The following is a 25,549-nucleotide window of genomic DNA, read 5'->3' as shown; positions in this document are numbered from 1 at the left end:
TTTGGGGTCCGTTTGAGTTCTAGAGCTCCAGATATGATTTTTACAAAATGACTACAGATCTGATGGAAAACAGAATCGTAGCCACCCGTGATTCCTTTTTGGCTTATCCATCCTTCTCCTTTTGAAACACATTTTAAGATGTGTTCATCATCCCAATTCAGTCCCCATGATAATGGTGGTACTAAAAAGGGTTAGGGATCATTAGGATTTCATTTAGCCTCAAGGATGTAATAATAATCAACATGAAAATAAACATAAGCACATAAAATCATCATTCTCCCTTTTAGGGTTTCCATGATCTTTTGCCACATGTAATCCCCTAGATCCATCATCCACCATATATGGGGTGAAGATAGGATCTTGAGATGATGTATAACATACAATTACAAATAAAATAAGAAGGAGAAGAGGTGAAGATGAAATCATAAAACTAGAACAAGGTTATGAATCAAGTTGTAAGAAAGGATAAGGAGGTTCATACCAATACGAATCAAGGCTGGAAATGAACAAGAATTAAGCTCCAAATAGCCCCTTGGCTGCTCTTGATCCCAAAGAGAGAGAGGGGGACGATTTTTGAGAGAGAGGGAGGGTTTAGAGTGTTTTCCTTGTGTGTGTACCAAATGATTCAATTTACACATTAAGTACTATTAACTAGATGGACATTGCAATAGGCCCATAGTCCATGGACTTCAAAAAGGAGTTTACAAGATGATCAAAAGAGTCCAATAACATAAGAAATTAGACATTGGTTAAATAAATTAACCCAAGGTTACAAGGATAATTAAATTAAAATAACCAAACGTACCGAGAAAACCCGGGGCGTTACACAACATCAACTTATGGACTACGGTTTGAATTTTCTAGAAACTCCAATTTCCTGTGATAACGATGCTGCAATTCAAATCGCTAAAAATCTTGTCCAACACTCAAAAACCAAGCACATCGACATCAAAGTTCATTTTATCAGAGATTGTTATGAGCGTTCGCTCATTCGGTTGGAATAGATTCACACTGATAATAATGTGGCGGATCTGTTCACCAAACCGTTTAACAAAGCTCGATTCGATGTGCTTGTGGGCTTTCTAAAAATGATACGTTTTGAAGACTAATTTTTTTGTTTTAGGTAGTTTAAATTTGCGCATTTACTTTCTTTTCTCTCCTATGCACAAATTTAGGGGGAGAAATAAAACAAAGCAAAAATTAGAAAATCAAAAATCCAAAAATAGTGTTATTTCTGTTTTATTTTTTTCGGAAAATATGAAAAATCCAAAAATAGTATCTCATGATAGTTTGTCTGCAGGTGATGTGTTGGTAAGTGATATAAACAAGTGATAACAGGCAATTTTTATTTGTGTAAGGTACCAATATTGAACTGTCTAGGCTATGTGTTCAATGCGCTGGTAGGCACGAAAGTTTATATGGACTGGACTAGGCATAGTTGGACTAAGAAAAGATTTGACAATCATTGACTTAGATAGTCCCGTTTAGTCTGACAATACTACGCTCGGGTAGATTGAGCAGTGATATATTCATGGGAACCTGCGGGATACACTAAATAATCTGTATCTAGAACTATGGCTTAACTTTTCCTCGATGTACGGACTCATGTCCTTAATTCCGGTACTAACGAGGCGACTGGGGAATTCCGATAAAGTAGATATGTAGAAGGTTATTTTCTTGCTTTCTTTCTGTCAGTCATATGTTGCCTCCTCTGCGTGAACAAAAGATCCGACCTGGACTGCAACATATGCAACTCTATTTCTCTGCATCTTCTTATCTATGCAATTCTTTCTGTTTGTTAGTCATATGTTGTCTCCTTTGCGTGATAAGTTCTTATCCGACCTGGAACACAACATATGCACCATTCTATTTCTCAATCCCTCTATTCAGTTAGTCATATGTTAATCCCTCTACGAGATTGAAAGATCCGACCTGGGTGTACAACATATGCATTCTGAATCTGACTTCTCCCATAATAATTGTCTTCTCATCTAAAGTAAGGAGTATTTTGGAAGCCCTTGATTATTGGGGTATATCAGGAAGCGGGAAACATGTTCTAGTACATCTAAAATTGAACATTTAATAGGTTGTCTGTAGATCTCGCTGCTAAATTTAGGTGGACAACAATATCCTTGGTCGTCGTCAGTTGAATGGTCCTTTAGGAATATTATTTAGGTACATAGGGTAAATGTCTTGTCTCTTGTAGCATGTCCAAATTTGTCACATTTTTTCGTGCTTAAGTTGACCACAATACCGGCGATTGACCAGATCTATTCATGAAGGTGGAGGTACCGAAAAACAGATTAAGGTTGTCTAAAAAACTTTGATCCCAAAATCACAAAAATAATATCAGCAATGATGAAGGAGGAATTAGTGTTATACAATTTTATTTTTATTTTTTCTTTTTTCTTTTTTTAAAAATCAAAAATTTTAAAAAAAATCAAAAAAAAATAGTTAGTTTAAATTTTTTAGATTTTATTTTATTTTAATTTTAATTTTTAAAGTCTTCAAAATGTTTTATTTTTTTATTAAAATTGAAGTATTGGGCTTAGATTTGAAGCTTCTTGGGAGAGGTTCCTAGAATGGTCACGTTGGCTTGGTTGTTGGATTTCAAAAAGGCTATACGCTGAAATGGTCCTGCATCACAACTACCCGGGCTAGCTGATCCTTATTTGATAGAACTATCGGTATTCATTGGGATTAGTGATGGGTCTATCCTACGTTATAGATTCTCTTAGGAATTAATAAACAATAGTAATATAGGTAGATCCTCTTTGGAGTGCTACTTGTTAGTCGAAGTGCCCGGTTAATTGTTTATCCCTTGAGAAACTGTCCAGGTGAGCTCATCTCACTATATGTTATACTCCAGTATGTATCCACTATATGTTAGGATATGGTTGCTTGTAGTATACACTTAAACAATTAGGCTAGATAGGTCCATGTAATGTTGGAATATTGCAAGCTATATATGTTAACATATTATGTGGGAGTTGAGGGCGTGCCAGCTTCGTGATGGAGGCCAATAAACTCCGGGAGACTAGCTTAATGCAAAAGGCCAAGGGGCGGACCGACTTTAAGCTGAAGGCCAAAGGGCGGACTAACTATATGTTAAAGGCCATTATGTGTATGCATTGTGTATATATATATATATATATATATATATATATATATATATATATATATATATATATATATATATATATTGTAGTATTAAAGATTTTGAGGGAATTCACTAAGCCTCGGCTTACAGTTGTTGAATAACTGCTTTACAGGCTGTTCTACGAATCGAGGAAAGGCTCCTGCATGATTGTATTTGCATCGAAGGCAATAAATAATATTTAAGACTTCCGCTAAGACTATCTATAATAATTAAATATGTAATATAACGCATGTAAGACTCATATTCAAATAAATAAAAGTGAAAAGTTTGCCTTGAAAATTCGGGACGTAACACCATCTAAGATCAGGAGTTTTCTGGGGTTAGCGGTTTATTATCGGAGGTTCATTCATGATTTTTCCAAGATTGTCGTTCCTCTGACTTGGTTGACAAAGAAGAGTGTGGATTTCCGATGGGAGCTTGACCAACAGGCTGCATATGAGACTTTGAGGCAGAAATTATGTGAGGCCCCGATATTAACCCTTCCATAGGGTGTTGAGGATTTTCTGGTATTTTGTGATGCTTCGATCACGGGTTTGGGGGCGGTACTCATGCAGCGGGGTAGGTTTATTACGTATGCATCTAGGCAGTTGAAGCCTCACAAGGTTAGGTATCCGACACACGATTTGGAGTTGGGGCAGTGGTGTTTGCCCTCAAGATTTGGCGACACTGTCTCTATGGGGTCCGTTGTACCATCTACACAGATCAGAAGAGACTGAGATGCCTTTTGGATCAGATGAATTTGAACATGAGACATCACAGGTGGCTTGATGTAGTCAATGATTATGACTAAGAGATTCTTTATCATCCAGGGAAGGCCAATGTGGTCGTCGACACTTTGAGTCGCAAGGCGACTAGTGCTCCTGTTCGAGAGCTCTGTTTGAGGATGACCATCGACTCACCACTCCTGGATTTGATTAGGGAGGCTCACGCCGATGGAATCAGGAGGTAGAATTAGAAGAAGGATAAGATCTAGGGTCAGATTGCTAGATTTGCCACCGATGACGGTTTTGGGTCCTAGTTTCTGGCAGGGTCCGGTAGACAGTGATGGAGGAGGCGCATAAGTCCATGTTATCTATTCACCCTGGAGCTATGAAGATATATCGAGACTTCAGACTTAGCAATTGGTGGCCATGCATGAAGTGGAAGATAACATGGTATGTGGAGAGATACTTGACTTGCCGAATGGTCAAGGTAGAGCACCAGAGACCGCACAACAAATTGTAGCCCTTGGAGGTTCCCATGTGGAAATGGAAACAGATCACCGTGGATTTCATCACTAAGTTATCGAGGACGGCCAAGGGATTTGACACGATATGGGTTGTTGTGGACCGTCTGACCAAGAGTGCCCATTTTCTTGCCATTCGGGAAAGTTCTTCGGCCGAGAAATTGGACGAAGTATATGTGTGCGAGATCGTTGGTCACCACGATGTGTCGGTTTCCATCTTGACCGTGATGTGTGCTTCACTTCTCGGTTTTGGCAGAGGTTTCATGAGGAATTAGGTACTAGGTTACACTTCAACACTGCTTATCACCCTCAGACAGATGGTCAGAGTGAGCAGACTATTCAAACGCTCGACGATATGCTAAGGGCTTATGTTATCGATTTCGGTGGGAGTTGGGACTCCTACATCCCCATAGTTGAGTTTTCCTACAACAACTATCATTCCAACATTGGTGCACCTCCGTACGAGCTTCTATATAGGAGGAGTTGTCGTACTCCAGTTTGTTGGGGAGAGGTTGACCATAGGGTCATGAGGATGACTGAGGTGGTTCTCCAGACGCAGAGCTTATTCAGCAGATCCGACAGAGGTTACATACAGCTCACCCCGGAAGGTTCTGCTGAAGGTATCACCTTGGAAGGGTGTTATACGCTTCAGGAAGTGGGGCAATTTGGGCCCCAGATTCATCATACCTTTTCGATTAGTGGACAGGGTGGGCAAGGTGGCCTACCGATTGGATTTGCCTGAGGAGCTCAGTCAAATTCATAGCACCTTCCATGTTTCTCGGCTTCGGAAGTGCTTGCTTGATGATGCGTTGGTGGTTCCGTTAGATGACATTTAGGTCGATGAACGCCTAAATTAAATGGAGAGGCTAGTGACTATTTTGGATAGGAAGACGAAGACCTTGTGCAACAAGGTGGTACCCCTAGTCAAAGTTCAGTGGCAGCATTAGAAGGGTTCCGAGTGGACATGGGAACCCGAACCAGAGATGCACGAGTACTACCCAGGCCTATTTGCAGCTGAGGATTTCAAGGACAAAATATAGTTCAAGTGGGGGAGAATTATAACACCCAGTTCCAGGTAAGCTATTTTGTTGGGCTATCAGTTAACCTTTAAGGATTTAGCCTTAGTCACGACGTGAGCACTTGTGTGTCACGACGTGACCATGCCCGACGAAACGCACAACTAGTTGGGTTGTCACGACGTAACAGCCCTTGCTTGCCAAACCCTAATTTTGGGGGTTGTCCCCATATTTAAGGGAAGTGGAGGCTAGGGTTTGCTCACCCTCAGCCTCCATCACCTCCCTTCACCCTCAAGAAAATCCTAATCATCCATTGTTGATTTTGAGCTCCTTTTTGGGTGATTTCTAGCCAAAAAGAAGAGATAGAGTTTTGGTGCATCATCTCAGCTTGCAAGCCTCACCATCATCTTCTGTCACACACGTTGGACCTTTGTGAGTATTCAAGTTCCATGATTTATGATCCCATGTGCTTAGATCTAGATTATTATGTGCTTTTCTTCATGTTTAGGTTAGTTGGAGTGTTGAGATTTCATAAAGTTGCCAACTTTATGGATCCCCAAAGTCCCTTTGTATTTAGAAGTGATGGATCTGAAGTTTGATAGAGTTTTGAACTCTTGCATGACATCTTGACCCCATTTTACATCATTTTGACCTAGCTTCTGTTTGAGACATGCATTGGACATGCATGTCTAAAACGCTACGAGTTTTATGGTATTCTACGCTAGAGAAGGCCTTCTGGAAGGTTTGGATGCATGGCTTAAAGGATTAAGAGCGTAGGGCATCAGTTTGTCCAGAGCGTTCCTCATGATGTGACACTTTGGTCGTCACGACGTGACGAAGGTCATATCCACGATTATTTTTTCTTCAGTTTGTCCCTAAAATAGTCCTTATGAAACCTTTTTTGCATAGATGGTCCCTACGGAGCAAACCTTGCACACAAATACTCACTATGATTAACATCGTTAGTTTTTGTTAAATAAAATATGAAAAATACTATATTACCCATCTTTTATTTAGTTGTTAACTAGTGGGCCCTCTCTCTCTCTCTCTCTATATATATATATATATATATATATATATATATATATATATATATATATATATATATATATATATATATATATCACAAATTGACATTAATAAAAATGCCATCTTTCAAACCCCCAACAACTTTTTACAACCATTTCTCTAACAGATCTACACAATAAAAAGTGCTCTCAAACTTTGTTTTTCACACAATCTATATCTTTCCAATTATAATCTTTCAAGCAATCTACAAGCTCCTTAGTGTTCATCAAGTCCACGGCTTTGATCAATGGTTTGACATGAAACTAACCTTAAAGTTTTCAAAGTTTCATAGTAGAAAAGAGCTGACAACCACCCATCATCCATTCGATGATCACAAAAATGCGAGTTCTTCTAGCATTTGACAACATTGTTTGATTCCTCTGATTCCATCATAACTCCCCTCTCATCCTCTGAGTTCAAGTTTCATTAACCTTTTACACCCTTGAGCGAGAATTGTTAAACCTATGTCTGAAACCAAAGAGGAATAAAATACGTCAATGGTTCCAATCAACTTCAGTATCTACATATTTGTAAACCCTGCAATCACACGCAAATCTGATCATGACAATGATACAAAACCATTTCTTGCAAATTCGGACATCCTTCTGCAAGATTTGGTAACCTAGACTTGGAAGAATTTAAGAGTACAAGTCGTTGGAGATTGGGGTATGCAGTAGTTAAATATTTCAACACATAATCTACTTCGTTAACAGGTCAAAAAGTATTGTTGTTTGGTGAAAAGTCATCGAAATTGATGCAAAAAGGGCCAAAACTCACGGCCTAAATCGAGTCCCCAACTTTTTGTATGGTTGCTAGAAATTACGCTTCTGTGAAGTAAATTAATGTCAATGAGGCTATGGAATCTTGTGAACATTCGACAAGATGTAAGGAAACTCTAATCGAAAACCCTAACTAACCTTACCAAATGACCTTGGAGATTGAACCACAATCTGGAGACCAAAGAATTCGAATTCCTTTGAGATTTGTCAAGGAGTTTGGAGAGAATTTGCAAGAGTGTTTCATTAGAAATGAGGGAAATGAAATCATGAGAGGGGACTATTTCGGGGGAATCAAGAAGTAGGGTTTCGTTGTTATGGGTTTGTTGAAAACGGGGAGAATGAGGAACAACAATTACTTCCTATGGTTGTTGTTGTGGCGGCGATCCCGTTACAGGTGAAATGATTGAGTTCTTTAAGTCATGGACAAGTCGTGTGTTGGTGGTTAATGGTGGTTGTTGTGGTGGCAGGTGGTGTGGTGGTGATTAATAGTGATGGTTGTGGGTAATGGTGATTTCTTTTGGTGGCAAGTGGTGGTGGTGATTAAAATAGTGATTGTAGTAGGTGAAGTAGGTGGTGGTGGTGGTGGTGGTAGCAGTAGGTGTGTGCTCTTGATTGCGTGTGTATTTTCTTGAGTATATTTTGTTTTTTATATATAAAGAATTAAAAAAATAAAAAAAATGTATTTTTGTCATTTCACAAACATATCACAAAATTTGTTAAGAAATTTAGTCATAAGGACCATTTGTGTGCAAGGTTTGCTCCGTAGGGACCATCCATGCAAAAAAAAAGTTTCATAAAGACTATTTTATGGACAAATTGAAAACTGAAGAACGATTGGTGAAATTTTGTCTATAAATAATAACATTTAAAAGGTTGATTAAGTACTAGAAAGAAAGAAAATATAAACATAACCAAAATAACTACTAATTAGGATCCCTCCATTTCTTCTTCTAATGATTTTATTAGGCCATCTGCAATGCTTGTCACGAGCAACGCAACCACGAAGACCAACACGAAGCACGAACTGGTGGTGGTGTACCAGTGACGAGCACAAACGGAGAGAGAGGAAGAAGAGGGTCGGCTGAGAGAGGCATCTCCGTGATCCTCCGTCTTCCCCACCACGAATCACCACAACCACGAAAAATCGTGGGCTGCATAGAATGGGTTGCATAGAATAATATTGTGGTACATTTTTATGGTGAAATAAGGATGGGCTAATGGGCTGCATAGAATAATATTGTGGTACATTTTTATGGTGAAATTGTTGGGATTGGGGTCGGGTGGGGTGCAGAAAAAAAAACATTTAGTTGTGGTTGGTAAATCGACAGTAAACCGACCGATAGAAAGCAAAAGCATTTCGAATCGGTGTTGTTGAAACCACTTCCACCCGATTTGTTTTCGACCCGATCTGAGATTGGTGGGAGGGTTGTTTGGATAGATTTTGGTAAATGGAGGTTTAAATAGTAGTAGAAAATGGTAGAAAGTTATGTGAAGTATGGAGTAAAAGTTGTCATATTTGGTAAATTTAATAATTAAAAAAAAAACAAAACTAGTCGTTACCAGCTGTTAGGAGAGTAGAAGAGGAGAAGAGAGAAAGAAGGTGTGGGTTTTCATCTGCTGCGGTGGCCTTCACCACACCACCATCCACTATCCAATGGAGTGTTCACCGCGCCACCATTGTGACATTGTCTCCTCGGGGTCTGCAGGGCATGCACACCCATCCGCCTTATGCAATTTCTTGCGTTAAATAATAAACCCACGCATATAAATAGATTATCATATTGACATATATAGTTTATCAGATAGAGCCGTGAACCATAAGCCAAAAAAATAACTTATATGATCATAGGTTTTTTATATTATCAAATCTTCATTGAAAAATACCATTTTAATAAATCTTCTGATAAATAGGTTTAAATATTATAACTTTATATTTGGATTAAATGTAGAACGAAAACACATCAACCCTCTATGCTTTTTTTGGCTGAATTTTAACTAATATACTTTGTAAATAGTTAACATAATAATAGTAATATTAGATAGACCAGGTACACACGAAAAAAAAATAAAAAATTACCTGTTTAGGACAAGAAAATTTGATAATTATTACAGTAACATAGTTTTTATAATCATATTTTAGACATTTAACTATTTATAAAATTCAAAAATCAAACAAAATATATTTAAGCGTCAGACCAAACAAAACCATATCCAGCTTGGCACCTCTACAAAAAATGGGACCCACAAACAAATGTAGTATGATTTTTCATGTTTTTGTGATTCATTGAACTATACAAATAATTGTAGTACAAAATGGCACTAATCTACTACTAGTGATCCTCACCAAAATTTGTACAAATAATATGGCACAAAATGACACCCTAAGGTCAATCTCCCAACATACCCTAGCTGCCTAAGGGATTGATGGTATGGAGACAAGGGCATTTACGTAATTACAGTATTATAACACCTTAGTGGTAGTGGGTAGTAGTGGGATCCCTTGACATGTGGTCTTGGTAGAAAGGGTCATCGGGACAATGGACAGAGCTTAATCTTGGAGAAAAATCCCAACCGTTAACTTGTTCAAGTTCATGGTCTACATTTCTCATAGCTGCTTCTTCTTTGAATTTTAAGAAGAACATCGATGACCAATAATCTTTTGCTAAGTTCTATAAAATAATAAAATATAAGAGGTCAGTTTTTATTTCCTTTTTTTTCTTTTCCTAGAATAACAAACAGATAACAGATGACATAATAGGTTGTACTATATGGGACTGGGACTCGGGTTAATGTCAATGCGACAAAACTATGGACTTGCTTTAGTGTCTTATATGTGGAAAAGACGTAAATACCCTCGATTCGTCATATTTTCTTAGTAAATATAGGGATGGATATGAGGTAAAAAAACTAACCATGTTTATCAACTGAAGCAACTCATTGAGTGCGTTTTTGAAGAGATCCGGGTGTGCAATATCAAGAGTTGTGAGAATTTCTTGCCGGGTTCTGTGAGATATATTTACCTCCATGTTTGCACCTGTTTCAAAATTAAGAAATTGAAGAAAATATATATTTTCTTCCTTATCTTATACTTTTTACAAAAAAATAAGAAGAAAAAGATTTAGACCTTAATACCTGTGTTTATATATTTCTCAATAATGTGACGTGCCATGTAAATTCTTTTAACCGGATCATTTACTGGTATTTTTTCAAGCTGTTGTACTTCATCATAAAAATGCAGACTTTCCCCTGCCAAACAACTGAAATCATGGAGAAAAACGTACTTTACTTGGATCCCTAAAAAGATTTGTAGGGCTATTTTCAATGAGGAGTAAAAATAAGAGAAGACCTGTCAGCGAATTCCATGAAGGATAAACGGAATCTTTTGTTGAGAAGAAGTTTATCCAAAGGTTGATTAGGATCGACATCTAGAGTTGGATCATTTTGTGACAAAAGCCCACTATCAGGTATTCCAAGAGCCTGGCCCATACTCTTTAATCCAAAGCTGTCTTTCTTGTTTAAGCTCATAACCGACACCAGAGGTTGAGAGAATGAAATAGAGAAGAAAGCCACCACAAGAATACTTGCCTATAAAATAACACTCCATATCATTATCAGCTATCCATAAAAACTTCAAGCTTTCTAGTGCTCTTTACAATGATGAGGATGATAAGGGTATTCACGTCTTTTTCATACATGAGAGATCGAGGGCGAGCCCCTGTCCCACATTTTCAGATGGATAAAAAATTGCAATTATGTCTCATTGACAGCAGTCTCAGTCCTAGCCCAATGCACAACAAACACATTGCAACATGTTTTGTCCTATCATGTTGTAACAGACAAACGGGCAGGGCCCGTTTGCTAGGACAGGACATAACAGGTTGTACTGCGTTTGACATGCATTGGACTGGGACTGGGACAGATGTCAATGTGACAAAGTTGCAATTTTTTATCCATCCGAAAATGTGGGACAGGGACTCGCTCTCGATCTCTCGTGTATGCAAAAGACGAGAATACCCTTGTCATAGAAAATAGTTCTTTTAAGGAAATGCCATGAAAGGTATTAAACATACCACAACTAAAAGCACGCATCTGGTGGTGACTTGAAGCCACATGATCTCCTCATGTGTCTCATTTAAAACATAAGCAACCACCCATACACCTAGAATGGGAAACAAAAGATAAATCATAACCTATAGGAACTAAATAAATGTGATGTTGATTGCCAATCACTGTTAATATACTTTCATTTACTTGTATATTATATTATTATAGCATCTTACTTGAAAGTCTTTTTATTACAACATTGTAGATTGTACTTCCCATTTTTTTTTCTTATTAAGACATTGTATTTTGAAAGTACACCCAATTATAACAATCTACTTCCAATATTTTTCTTATTAAGACACTGTACTTTATAAAATCTAAAATCTAACCAGAGTGATAATTGGTTAGATTTTTCAAAGTGCAAAGTTGTAATAACAAAAGTGGAATGCTACAACAAATAAATAAATGAAAGTATATTGCTTTTTTTTGCATTTTGACCCAATCCAACATATAAATAACTACAAATTACATAGAATTATAATCAAAACTTACTGATAGAAAACACAGTTACGAGTATTGCACGCCAGAGGTCCTTAAGCTCATCAAATTTGAACTCAATATGATGAATGGCTGCAGTAATAGCAACCAAAGCAGCAATATACAACACAGGAAGGCAAATATGTGGAATAGCCCATTGAATCCCCATGTGACAGTGGTTACTTAGAGGCTGCTTTATTTGAAGCACTACACCAAAGAAACTAAAATATAAACAGCCTCATGGGAAAAATGGAGGTTAAAAGAAGTAAAAGTGGAAATATCATCTTTCTCTTACATACAGCCCAGCAAATCCAGGGAAGAAGAGCAAGTGGAAGACTAATATATGATCTTATAGGAAAGAGACGCCTCCTGAAAATCACAAGGTAGTAAATACAGATTTGAGTAAAAATATATAAAAAATTGAGTAATGTAGGAGTTCCTCAATTGTTCAAGACTGAAAACTTACTTGACAAAAACGGAATATAGGTGAGTTACTTGTATAAGTCGACAGCTCAATAACAATCCAAATCCTAGTGGAACATGAATCCAAACTGAAACCAAAAAGTTGCTATAGGCAAAGATGAAATTGACAAATGAAAATGAACGAATAGAGTGATTTTAGTAATCAAGGAAAAAGAAAACAAACCTCCCCAGAGATAGCAGGATTGCCACCAATGCGTCCTATGAAACCTCACAATATTAAGAGCCATCTGAAAACAAAATTTGAATTTCAATACATAGATAATTAGGATTTAGGAAACAGGAACTTGATGTTTTATTAAAGGACAGTAGGCTTACTGCAAGTGACATCAAAAGATTGAAGCTAGCTATGATCTGAATAGTTGGGAGCCAAAAACTACTTCCTTTAGGTCGAGGAACCTTGTGAATTATAAAGGGTAAAGTCGACCTCAAAAATAGGCTGCAAGATAAGAACAATGTTCATCATACACATTGCCAGATATGAGAAGCAATCAAGTGTGTTGATCAATGTCAAAAATGATGGTGTAGTGTTTCCAGATTTGACATAAAACAGTTGGCTTTCTTGCTATAATGGTACAAAGTGAAGGGATTTAACTTATTCTTCCTCTACACCAATGAAAGATGACATAACAACCACAATTCAAAATTCAAAAGTAAAGTTTTCATTTTAGTCAATTCTAGTAGAAGATATACACTTGTATAATCAGGTGATAAAGCAGCATGAACAACTAATTTGCTATTACTTCTATGTACATCATTTCTAGCATAAAATAATCAGTAATAATTTCTTAGGAAATATTGAAGGTAACTTTAAGGACATAAAACTATCTGCGAAAGTTGACGTTAACCTAGTGTTGTCGAAATGCGAATCTACAGAACTTGAGCAAAAGTTTTTTTGTGATGAATTTCTAAGCAAATCTAAGACCGATATTATTTCAAATGGATCTGAAGTTCATGAGGTTTCTATACTTCTTCTTAGAACTCAAAAGACCAAAACTCATATCGGAAAAGTAACATGTTTAACATCCAAATTCAAGGCGTAACTGCGTTTGGATTGAAAGTAGCATGAAATTATTACAATCCTGGATTAAATCAAACTTAGATCACAATTCGAAGTTCAAACTTGTATAGTAAATGCGCATAAGCTACGTAATCTTCATCCAAATAAGCAAACGAGATAGCGCAATTGCATACATTCATGTATAATATGTGTGCAAATTGGGGGAAAAAGAGACGTACGAGACGAAAGAGATGATAGAAACGGAAAGAGCAACGTAGTCGCTGGGACAACCGCCTATGACATCGCAGCTAGTCATCTTGCACAGGCATACGGCGGCAAACGGATACCGCCGGCGACTCTTGATCGGAGAAGCGCTGTTGTTATTGGAAAATTGAGAGTTAAGTTCATATATTGCCTGAAAGTTCAACTTTAGTCCATTCCCAAGTTTGACCATTGACCAAAAAAGATTTAGCATTTTCTCAAAATAAACATATAATCCAATTGTCCAAAAGATAAAAAAATCAAAAGTAGAAATAGTGTTAATTGCCATCAGTTACGGAAAGCTAGAAATAATAACCATCTTAAATTGGCTGATAGCATTTTCTCTTTGTTGTTTAGTTGGTTAAAACATAACGATAATTTTGATAATTATAAATGGGAGTTTTGGTATTATTCTTCTTTTGACCTTTTCTAAGTTGTTTTTTTTTTATTATTTTTAGGCTGTGGTTTTATAAAATCCTTAGGTTCCAAATAAAAAAAATATTGTTATCTTGTTTATATAAATATAAATATTGAAAGTACTTTTGTCATTTTCATAATATATTAATATACATATATTTATTAATTAATATAATAAACTTATTGTCTTAGGTCATCTACATCCGTATAATATTAATTAGTTTTTTAAACTTGTTACATCGGTTTTGCAATTACGTCTACATCACTGCAATATCATTCATCTTTCAAAAGTGGTCTTCACTACCACCTCACCAACCATTTATATCTTTTTTAAATATCATAAATAATAATAATAATAAATAAAATAACAAATTATAATTATCTATAAAGCAAATAAAAATATTTAACATTATAAACATGAAAATCCAAATATTAGAAAATTCATCATCGACATCGTCATATTCGTTCCAAATTCATTTGTAATTGAAAAGGAGGTATATATATATATATATATATATATATATATATATATATATATATATATATATATATATATATATATATATATATATATATATATATATAATTGGTTTTGATATTTAATTAATGTCATTTGATTAGAAAAATAATAAAAATCAACTTGCAAGCCTTTCAAATGGTGAAAAACAAAAACATATGTGGCATTTCAAATCGATGAGGCGGCCTTGCAAGTATGTTTGCAATTCCTCGATGTGGAAGGTTTTATGTGAGGATAATGTCATACAAAGCGATGCACTTTCACAAATATTTCGATTTATATTATGTGATTGAATATAAAATTATAATCTACTAAAGTTATTTTTTAAAGATAAATCTACAAAATAGTCTGATCGCTAAAAATAGTATTTAGCCAAAAATAGCCAAGAAACCTGTAGATGAAGCTAACACGCCTACAATATCATCTGCTCACCTGTGATTTCTAAACTCGCATGTGATTTCGAATGCGCTATAAAAATAATAGAAAATAATCTTTTTTCATTTTTAACTGAAGAAATTGTAGATGTCATATGGCCATCTATGGTTTCCTCAACTGTTTTTTTTTATGATCCTAATGTAAGTTTAATTACGGTTTTTTATATTTTGTCTACAATTTCTAACAACTTTAACTATAATTTCTACATTTTTACTAGTATATGTATAAAATAAATGCAAGACAATTTTTTTTTAATATTAGTTTTATTTTCTGGTGTAGTTCTAGTGAATATTTCGTTGTGGTTATAACTGGCGGGAATGTGATATAGTTGATTCTCAACTATCATATGTTTGGTCACCGGTGGGGAGGGGGATTTCTAGAATATTCAATTTCGGTGTGATATTTTCGGGGGATTATTAATTTTAGTGGATTTTTATATTTGATGAAAACTAAGACTTGTTTGTTAGGTAAATCTAATACTGGTTTTACTTTCCAACATTTTGAAATGCAGTATTATATAGCCATAGCTGTTAATGGTGATGTTAGATACTTGAGCAATGTAATTAAGGAGATGGAGTGGACGACGGCTGTTTTCGGATAAATGCAATTTATTTTGCTATTTTGGGTTAAGTCATTAGAAGATTAGGTTAGTTCTATAAATTTCTCTTTTTTAAATTGGTAAATGGTCGTACATATTAATTTGATTAGTTGACATTTATGTGTATGTTTTCGGTTTTTGACTAGTTCTATATGTCATGTGTGTCACATGCTCAATTTATTTTTTAAAAGTCGTAAGATAATGGGAAAAATAAAATTTAAGTGTGACAAATTTAAAATATCGATTTTATTTTATGACTTTTGAAATCACATTTCAAAAATCCAGCATAAGTTTCACCAAAAAAAATACATAGATCAACTAATAAAATTAACATGAAGAACACAATCAACTAATTTAAAAAATAACTTTAGTGGAATATTTTTCTATTGTTGAAGGACATGTGATGTATAAAAGAAAGCACATCACATTAAAAAGAGTACATGTTACTATTCTCTCTGACATTAAAATTTTGTGTAAATGTCACATTTTTCTGATAAGACATTTTATTTTGCAATTCACATGATTCCTATGATAAGTGGTTACAACTTTACTTCCTTACTTGCTTTTCATCCACAAAAACAAATGATATTTATCGTGATATATATTTAAAAGGTTAGCATCTAACCATCTTATTATTTTAGTTTCTTATATAATATAGCTCTCGATTTCAGTCAGGTAAAAAATCAAAAATGACTTTACCAATCACCATAGTTATTTTTTGCTGACATGGATTAAAAATTAATTAATTACGTTGATATTGATGGAGTTTCAAGGTCTTCAATAGATTAAACCTAGATCACATTTCGACCCAAAAAAAAAAAAAAAAAAAAAACCCCGTTTTAGGTTATATTTATCTTCAAGAGATCAAATATGTTAAATTTAAAAACACAGCTCTACATATTACATATCAGTCAAAGTAAAGTGCCTAACAGAAAACCAGATTTAGATATAATGACAAGACTGGAACATTCTCCAACAACATGGAGGCTTATGGTTATGGATTCTCTGAATCCCTAAAATCTGATTTCAGAGAATCAAAAGAACAATTAACTATTAATTTTTTTTACATCTACATCAACTCTTAAAAAAATTAATATTAAAAACTATAAAGAAAAACACTCAAAGTAAAGTTACTTGTAGTTGTCTATGGTACATGCTGTCTTCTGTGCATGTATGATGTAATCATAATGGTCACAAAATAGTGCCCAAAAGCCATAGGTGCAACACAATCCAATACACTATAAGCCCCAACCTTGCCCGAGGTCGACGCATCAAAGCCCGATCACCAGATACCCTGCACACACAGATAACAAATAACAGATAACAAATTAAATCCAGTATCACCAAATAATTTTTAAGTAATAAAACTAAAATGTTCGTTTGACTTCATAAAAAATAAATTAATAACGATTAAATATAAACTGTATATTTTTAAATTTTACAAAAACATAAATATTAGAAAGTTGGAAACTTGAAATAGTATAAAATTAGATACTTTGTATAAATGGAAATGTACGAAGTCATTGATATTTATTATTAATGTATTATTGTTATATAAAATAAATAAAAATAATACAAATTATTATTATTACTTCTAACAGAAATAAAAAACTAAATGCCCTGATTCCATTATTTTGCTGATTTCCCATCTTACCCCTTCCCTTCCTCTAATGCTACACCATTGATTTAATGGTAAAAAAAACTTATTAAAATAAAATATTAGTAAAAAGCTACACCATTGGATTTGGAGATGCTCTAATATAAAAGTCAAAGAAATGAGAGGTTACCCATTAAGTCAGTAGTCGTAACATTTTACAAATTTATTATTTTCACTTCCATTTTCCAAAGTCATTTTCTGAAACTGAAATAGTAAAAGTAAGTTAAAATAGTTACCATATTCCATCGACTCGATCTGCAATCATTTTCCCCTGGATTGGGACAAGACCCGATGTGTTGAGTGATTTGAATATATGACCTGAAAGTATTTAAGAATTCAACACTTTTTCCCAAATAATCTGTCTGGTGACCCAAGGGTAAGGGTACAAGTTATTATTTATCAAAAAAAAATAAAAAACAAACCTTTATCTTCAAAACTTTCAGATTTATCATTAAGCAAACGTTCAGATTCTGAATCAATGGTAATGGCAAGCTGGTCATTTGATCCCTTTCGTAAGGATCTCACCTGGGCAGCAGATGGCACTAAAGGCAACCCCCCTACTTTCCCAACTGGGCTCTGTACCCCAAAAAAATACAAGGGTAAAATGGTCAATTATCTATATTCTACTTTGTGTATACAATACAGCATTAACTAACTCCAAACAGATAACATACCTGATCTTCAATTTCTGATATCTCTGATCCAGCTGGCAACGAAGGAGGTTCAAAGATCCCTCTTTCCTGTATCTTATCCTGTACACCTGTCCTATTATTTTCAATATAATCTTCAAGCAATTTAACCCTGTTTGTTAATTCCTCTTTTACCCTTTGGGTCTCCATCAATTTAAATCTTGAATTTTCACCATCCAGAACAACACCCTGAATGAGCCTCTCCAACACTGGGATCAGTCCTGCCACGTCAGCAGCAGATTTCTTGACTCCAGAATATTCCTCGCCTCCAAACTTCTGAATAATGCTCTGTAACCCTAAAGATAACTCCCCTTTCAAATGCTCAACTTCTACGGTTTGTTTTGAGACAAGATCCTCTTTTGAATGAGACAATAGGGTTATCTGCTCTAGTAATTCCTTTACACTATCAACTATGTAAAACAGCTTTTTAACAGGGTCCAAGGATTCTTCAATTACAAGGTTTGAGAAAGGGAAAGGGATTGCGATTCCATCTATCTTATCAAACAGCCTGTTTATCTCTGAAGCTGATAAAACACCCTCATCCTCTGAAAAACAAAATCATCATGTATAAAAATGAATGAAATGTGTAATTTTAACTCTATAAATTATTTTAACTATAGTTGATGAACTTTTATTTACAAATATAAATTAAAGATAATAAAGCTCATTAAAACCCAAATAACTTATAATAAAGGATAACACTTTTTCGTTGTTTTTAAAAAAGAAACTTGAAAATTAAGTAAAACTAGTAAAGAACCCGCGGCTATGCCGCTTTTGGGGTATTATGGGAAAAATCGGCAAATTTTAAAAGATATGTGTTGAAATTGTAATCACCACAAATAGGGGAGTAAGTTGACACCCCCTAAAATTTGTACAACCAAAAAAAGGGACATTGGTGGATAAAATCCAAGAGTGTTGTGACAATAATGTTAAAGTTGCCAAAGTTGAGAAAATATGGTGGCAAAATTCAAAAGGAGGTTTTTTGTGTTTTTTATGTCAAATTCACTAAATTCTTGTGGCAAAAACCTAAAGGTAAAAAAAGTACTATTGCTAAGCTCCCTTGGATTTAATATATATATATATATATATATATATATATATATATATATATATATATATATATATAAATATAAATGAAAATTCAAAAATATTTGTGTCATTAGAAGTTACATAAACAAAAATGGGGTATATATTATAAATTTTCATTCCAATCCACGATGGAGTGAAGAAAAAACACCCAATGAAACAATAAAGATAATAAAAACATATTAAAACCCAAATAAGTTATGATAAAAATAACACTTTTACCTTGATTCCATCATACCAAACACTACCCGAGTGTATGACTTTCATCACTAGAAATTATAATGAAATGAATGTATGATTATAATAGGAAAAAAAAAAGTTTACCATGATCTTTAATGGAGGAAGTACTTTGAGCAGACAACTCCCTTTCTCTTTCATTCCAGTTCTCCTCTTTTGTCCGATAATCTATTAATTTAGAGCTTATCTCTTTGCACATGTTTCCAGATGCTTCTAATTCTCTCTCCAATTTAAATACCTTTCCATGGTATGCATCATTTTCTTCTTTGGCTTTATCATACATTAATCTAGCTTTCTCTAATTCACCCTCTAAGTCTTTTGTTTGCTTAACCACAGATGGCATAGTATTCTTTATTACCTCCAGTTTTTTCAACAGAGATGCAATCATGTCATCAATCAGTATAGAGAAACTACCAAATTGATCAGCAAGAATTTGGTTTCTAGCATTCAACTTATCCAAACTTTTTCCAACATCTGAACCAATAATACCCTCACTGTCTTCTGCATTCAACTCTTCAAGCATCCCAATGTTCCAATCATTGCCAAATCCAGCATCCCAACTTTCCTGTAAATCATAAGAAATGAGATAAAAGAGAAAAACATGAAACTAAATGACTAAAATGGTAAGAACTGATGATATTATTTATTACCTCGATTAAACGATGATCTTGAAACTGTTCTGAATCAAAACTGCAATTTATGTCTTTGAGAACATAGTCGATTTCTTTTAAGCTTTCGATTTTTTTCTCAAAACTTTTCTTGAACAAAGTGAATAAAGATTCATCTTTTAACAGCACTTGAAGATTTCCTAAGAACCTAGAGAGCTCTTGACCCCATCTATCATTACATGTATTTAACTCGGTTTTGAGGGTCAAAATATCCTGTTCAGCTTTCTTCTTTTCCCCAACAAGATAAGAAACAGTGTTCTTATGGTACTCAGTTTCTTCTTTGAGCTTCTTTATCTCACTCTCTAATACACTTCTACTATCTAATGCCTTCTCGTTTTCTTGTGAAAACTGAGAAACATTCGTCTTTAACTGTGACATTGCATCTTCAAGGGACTTTATAGTCTTGTAAGCTTCTTCTAGATTAATGGAATGTGTGGAAGCTTCCTCCTTAACTTTCTGTAGCTCCATTTCAACAGCAACTTTGCTAGCTTGAGCCTCTTCTTTTTCACTCATGAGCACATGTATGTTGTTTTTTGCAAGTGAAAGTGCCTCTTCAAGGGAGTTTTTATGAGCAGAGGTTTCTTGAAACCTGTTTGTTTGAGAAGTAGCTTCCCCTATTGCTTTATGTAACTCCTCTTCAACATGTATTTTCTCTTTAGTTAGTTGAGTGATGGTTTTCTCTGAGTTTGAGAGTGTATCTTCAAGTGATTTCAAGTTTGTCAACACTTCCACCAACTTCTTGTTCAATGTACTGATCTCCTCATTTAGAATCTGTACTTCTTGTTCTGAGTTTGTCTTTAAAATGTCTAATTCGTTCTTTTCTTGAGCTAATTGAGAAAATTTTCTCTCTGAAACTGATACTGCATCTTCAAGGGATTTCATGGTTGTCAATGCTTCGGTCAACTTACTGGTCAACATACCAGCTTCATCTTTTATGTATTCTAGCTCCTGCTCTGTCTGTGCCTTGCTGACTTGGGTTTCACTTAAATATGTTGCTAACCATTTCACCTTTTCAACTGGCTCTTTTAGATCAACTGGCAGAATAATACCATCAATTGTTTCAAGTACATTCTGTAACATGCTATTGCTTTGATATAGAAACTGTTCAAGTTGACCCTTTTCTTCTTTCAAAAGCAGGAGATCAGATTCCAAGTTATTGATCTGGTTCCTGTATTCACTCAGTGTTGATTCTTGTTTCTGTAAGTCAAGAGTTAACCCCTCAATCTGAGTGTTCTTTTCGGCCATTTGTTGTTTCATATTCTCACGTTCTTGAACAAGACCCTTGCCCTTTTTAACTGCCATAGACAATTTCTCCCTCAATAATGAGGCTTTCTCTTCGGATCTTTGAAGATTTATTTGCAGAGTGTTCTTCTCATCTTTTGATCCACGAAGTTCTTCAGAAAACTGAAACTTATGCATCTTTTCTTCCTCGAGAATTTGCTCATACAGCTTGGATTCATGATCCCTTACATACAAAAGACTTTGAATCTTTTCAAGTACTTCATTGTCCATAGGCGATGATTCAGTAGAAGCTATGTGTTGTTCTAATCCTTCATACTTGGTTGTCAAATCTTCATATTCATGTTCAAGATAATACTTCTCCTGTGATTCTGCTAACAATGATGCAGTCAAACGATCAATCTGGACACGTGCAGCCTCCATTGTTGCATGGTTTTCATCTTGTAGCTTAAAAGATTGATCTTGAGCCAGATTATATGCATAAGTGAGTCTCTCAAATTCAACAGATAGGGATGCTAGTCTACTTCTTTCATTTGCAAGCCATGTAATCCCTTCAATGATATCTGATGACTGAAGTTCAGCTGCAGCACCACTTAGCAATAAAATTTCTCCACATCTTTGAAGGATCATGTCTCTTTGTGTAAGAGCTTCTTGTAGCGAATTAGCCAAAAATGCAGTCTGCACCAACTCATTATTCCTAAACTCAGCAGCCTCTAGGGCAGTTGACTTTTCTTGCAATTCAGTCAAACATCTTTCTAGTTCACTGGTTTTTTCAGAAACTGATTGTTTCAGTGAGTCACGCTGTTGGACCAATGCCTTTCCTTTTGTAACAGCCATGCTAAGTTTTTCTTTGGTATTAGTATACCTTGTCTTCTCCTGTTCAACTTCCCCTTTAAGTTTTGTGATCTCTGTGTTTAGAAACTCAATTGTTTCTCTGTTTTTGTCAATTTGCTCCATGAACTGTCCGTATTGATATTCTAAATGGGTATTTTTGTTGGTTACCTCAAGTTCTTTCCTTTTTAACTCAAGCAACTCCTCTCGTACAGTGATGAAAACTGTCTCTGTTCCATTTTGCATATGGAAATCTGGCTTAACCTCAGCCAAACAATGGCTATGTGATTCGATTTCAGAAAGGAAGTTGTAGTACTTCTCAAGTAAGAAGGAGGTAGTTCTCTCAAGATGAGATAATTTCTCACTAACAGATGTATTAGACAATCCTGCATCGCCAAAGGCAGGTGCAAAAGAATATAAAATCCTATCTACAATGGCATCAACAGATGATAATTCATCAGACTTGAGTGCTACTACATCTTGAGATATAGAGTGGTCATTGACCCTCACCATAAGATCCTCAATCTCTTTATCCTTCATATGTAAGGTGGCATTGAGTTCACTGATTGTGGCCTCAGCATGTGACTGCTCATTCAAAGAAATCTCAATAAACTTGGAACACTCCTTTACCATCTCATGCAAAGATAACACAGACTTTTCACCACCCTCTACAACATCAGTCCCATCAGTAAGTGGCTTTTGCTTGCTTAGAGCCTTGAGCAGATGATGAAGATTACTAACTTCTTTTATCAGAACTCCATTCTCTTCCTGCAAGAGAAGCTTATTTAATACAATTGACACATCCCTATGGCATTGGAAGAAGAAGAAGAAGAAGAAGAAGAAGAAGAAGAAGAAGAAGAAGAAGAAGAAGAAAAGGTTATAGCCAACCTCGTTGTCCTGTGGAAGGATTTCCCTTTCAATGTCAGGAGCAGTATGTTGAGTAACTTCTGTATCATCATCCCTAAATGGCAGTTGGTGTGGCCTATTGACAACAGCAGGGGATCTCGCTTCATTTGAAACCAAGTCATCTGGACAATCTACAAACTCATCGGGTCCCACATCTTCAGCTGTCCTTACATTAAGTGGCTCATCCTGTACAGCATCTACTCCTGTTACCACTACTCCATCATCCTGCTCGAGACGCTCAACCTGAAGATAGCTTGCTAATCTTTAACTTATCAACACAAATAATACAGGTGTACAACAGATACAATAAGTGATTCGAGAAACTGTGTTGGCAAATCATTCAAGAGAAGGGAAAGGGTCATAAACCATTAAATATGTGCTAAATTGTAAATGTAAAACCTTACAGTAATAAGTTTAATCTATTTGTCAAAATTTCCATGGAAGCTCTCGAATTGAGATGATTTTGAAGTTGAAAACTAGTTAGTTGGACATCAAAAAATCGTATCACAACTAAATTTCATCAAGTAGAATATACTATTTACCCCAAAATTAAAGATTACTAAAGTCGTTGATAATGGAATCGAAGATTTAACTAAAGAAACACTGGACTCACCTGATCAATTGAACCGCCATCCATTTGAGCAGAATCAACCGACTCTATATGAACAAAACCATTCTCTCCAGCTGTTGGACTCCCCGTGACCTGCTCCAAATCATTATCATCTTCCATATCTGTGGATCGTGATATAAACCGATTAGATCTAACGCATTGAAATCAAATCTTCCTCGGGTTTTCATTCAATATGCATGATTTAACCTAAAAGAATTAGGTTAAGATGATACCTTAGATTTGAGAAGGAATGCGACTATAGTTGAATCGGATTTGAAGCATATGATCTCGAAAACGATGGAAATTGGGGGTTTTCTCGTTGTTGATCTGGCGTGGAAGACGGTCGAATTTGGTTTTAACGTTTTGCAGTGTGCGTAAACGATAGTCACCCGCTAAGTGAGAACTCGTTGAATACGGCGTCGTAGGGACGTTGAACGAGAAATTATAAAACAGAAATTACATGGTACCTTGATTTGTTGTTATTGGGAAAATGACTTAAAAAGGTAACTATGTTTCAATTTGTACAAAAAAAATACCATTTAAGTATATCATGTTTAAAAAATACCATCTAACTAAAGAATTTGTTCAAAAAATACCATCTAAAATCACATTTTGCTCTTTGATTCAGTGTGGTAACCGGGTGGAGATGAGAATGGCTGACTTGGCATCTATTTCTTAATGTGTGGATTATCTAGTTGGCATGGAGTTTACAGGTAGGATATATCCCCCCTTGTAACCCATCGTTGAAATAAATTAGGGCAAACATCTCTACTCCTCTGTAACGACTTCCTCCTTCTTCTTCTATGGCGTCTTCTTCTTCCTCTAAATCCGTCATATCCAAGTCAAGAACCAACATTTCAAAATCTAATGTTGGTAGAAAGCATTGTGATTGTGGGTACATTGCTCGAATTTGGACATCAACAACCAAAGCTAATCCTGGAAAAAAGTTTATGGTTTGTCCATACTCCTTTGTAAGTTTAGCTTAAAGCTAGCTTTTTATTTCCATCACCTAAATAATTTCTTGGTTATGTGACTTATTTTCCTGAATATGAAGGATCGAAATAAGGAAAGTTGTAAGTTCTGGAAATGGGTTGATGATGATGAAGAAGAACTAGAAACAAACTTAATGGAAGTCAAGATTTCAATATTGGAAAATGATTTGAAATCTTACAAGATGAAGACAGATGAGGATGGTATGAGTTTTAGAAAGAAACTCGATGAAATGAGCAGGACATTAGAGATTCAAAAATGTTGTTTGTGGATGCTTTTTGTTCTGCTTGTAGTGAAATTCATGATGTAGTATAGGGAAAATGAATGGAATGGTTGATTCCAATGTGTTTTGTAAAAGGATGCTTTTGTAGCTTTAATGGTAATGTAATCAAGGGCATAATGGTAATGTAATCAAGGGTGCTTTTGCTGCCCTTTAATGTTTATTCTATTTTCTTTGTTTTGTGTTTTTTGAATTGAAACACATTTTAACTATAATGGTAATGTAGTTGTAACTATAAAGGTGATGTATAACAGTGAATAAATGGTATTGGTATAACAGTGAAGGTTTTTTTGATAAAACAAAAAAATGATATTGGTATAACAGTGAAGGTATTGATATAACAGTGAAGGGCATAATGGTAATGTAATCAAGGGTGCTTTTGCTGCCCTTTAATGTTCATTCTGTTTTATAACATGTCATTTCCGACTAGTTTATGTTGTATTATTATGAGATCAATGAGATGTAGAAACACATGATTACATCAGCATACGGCTGGTACAAGTTGGACGATTTTACCCCTTCCAACAGTTGATACATCCACATCTAATTAAAAAATTTAACAAGCTAAAGGTAATTGAGCAAACTAACATTAAACAAACATTAAACAATAGTTTTATGTGCAGTGTGCACCAAAAGATGTGCCTTTAAAAGTTTTAGGCATAAACAAACATAAGTTTTATGTGCATTATGCACCAAAAGATGTGCCTGTTATAGTTTTAGGCATAAACAAACATAAGTTTTATGTGCACTATGCACCAAAAGATGTGCCTTTCACAGTTCAGGCATAAACAAACACATGACCTAACTTAAATTAACTGG

General features: G+C 35.1%; 2 protein-coding genes and 1 pseudogene across 3 annotated transcripts; all 3 read right to left on the bottom strand.

Annotated features, from left to right (window-relative positions):
- Positions 1–6,524: 6,524 nt before the first annotated feature.
- Positions 6,525–8,342, bottom strand: LOC145131805 (F-box protein At5g07670 pseudogene; annotated as a pseudogene).
- A 1,038-nt stretch (positions 8,343–9,380) lies between these two features.
- RGS1 (REGULATOR OF G-PROTEIN SIGNALING 1) lies at positions 9,381–13,776 on the bottom strand. Of its 2 annotated transcripts, none has more exons than XM_079069495.1 (11): positions 13,549–13,776; positions 12,628–12,748; positions 12,476–12,539; positions 12,296–12,380; positions 12,125–12,198; positions 11,845–12,036; positions 11,319–11,407; positions 10,595–10,833; positions 10,381–10,505; positions 10,161–10,282; positions 9,381–9,917 (listed from the first exon to the last, which is right to left on the bottom strand). In XM_079069495.1, exons 1-11 carry the CDS (start codon positions 13,761–13,763, stop codon positions 9,720–9,722), a joined length of 1,524 nt encoding a protein of 507 aa, XP_078925621.1. In that variant the 5' UTR covers positions 13,764–13,776; the 3' UTR covers positions 9,381–9,719. The 2 variants fall into 2 exon arrangements, with proteins under 2 accessions (XP_078925621.1, XP_078925622.1); XM_079069496.1 differs by having other exon boundaries at positions 9,381–9,473.
- Positions 13,777–16,410: 2,634 nt separating this feature from the next.
- LOC145134803 (trans-Golgi network-localized SYP41-interacting protein 1-like) lies at positions 16,411–23,870 on the bottom strand. The gene is made up of 9 exons (XM_079069631.1): positions 23,694–23,870; positions 23,464–23,582; positions 22,833–23,093; positions 19,857–22,712; positions 19,294–19,771; positions 17,869–18,428; positions 17,617–17,770; positions 17,431–17,512; positions 16,411–16,831 (listed from the first exon to the last, which is right to left on the bottom strand). The coding sequence occupies exons 2-9, from the start codon at positions 23,578–23,580 to the stop codon at positions 16,729–16,731; spliced, it is 4,611 nt and encodes a 1,536-aa protein (XP_078925757.1). The 5' UTR covers positions 23,581–23,582; positions 23,694–23,870; the 3' UTR covers positions 16,411–16,728.
- Between the last annotated feature and the right edge of the window lie 1,679 nt (positions 23,871–25,549).

The sequence above is a fragment of the Lactuca virosa genome, chromosome 8, assembly GCF_052849685.1.
Source record: "Lactuca virosa cultivar CGN04683 chromosome 8, Lactuca_virosa_CGN04683_v6, whole genome shotgun sequence".
In the NCBI taxonomy this organism is placed as follows: domain Eukaryota; kingdom Viridiplantae; phylum Streptophyta; class Magnoliopsida; order Asterales; family Asteraceae; genus Lactuca; species Lactuca virosa.
The sequence above is the reverse complement of the archived record's forward strand: the minus strand, read 5'-3'. Positions and strand labels throughout refer to the sequence as shown.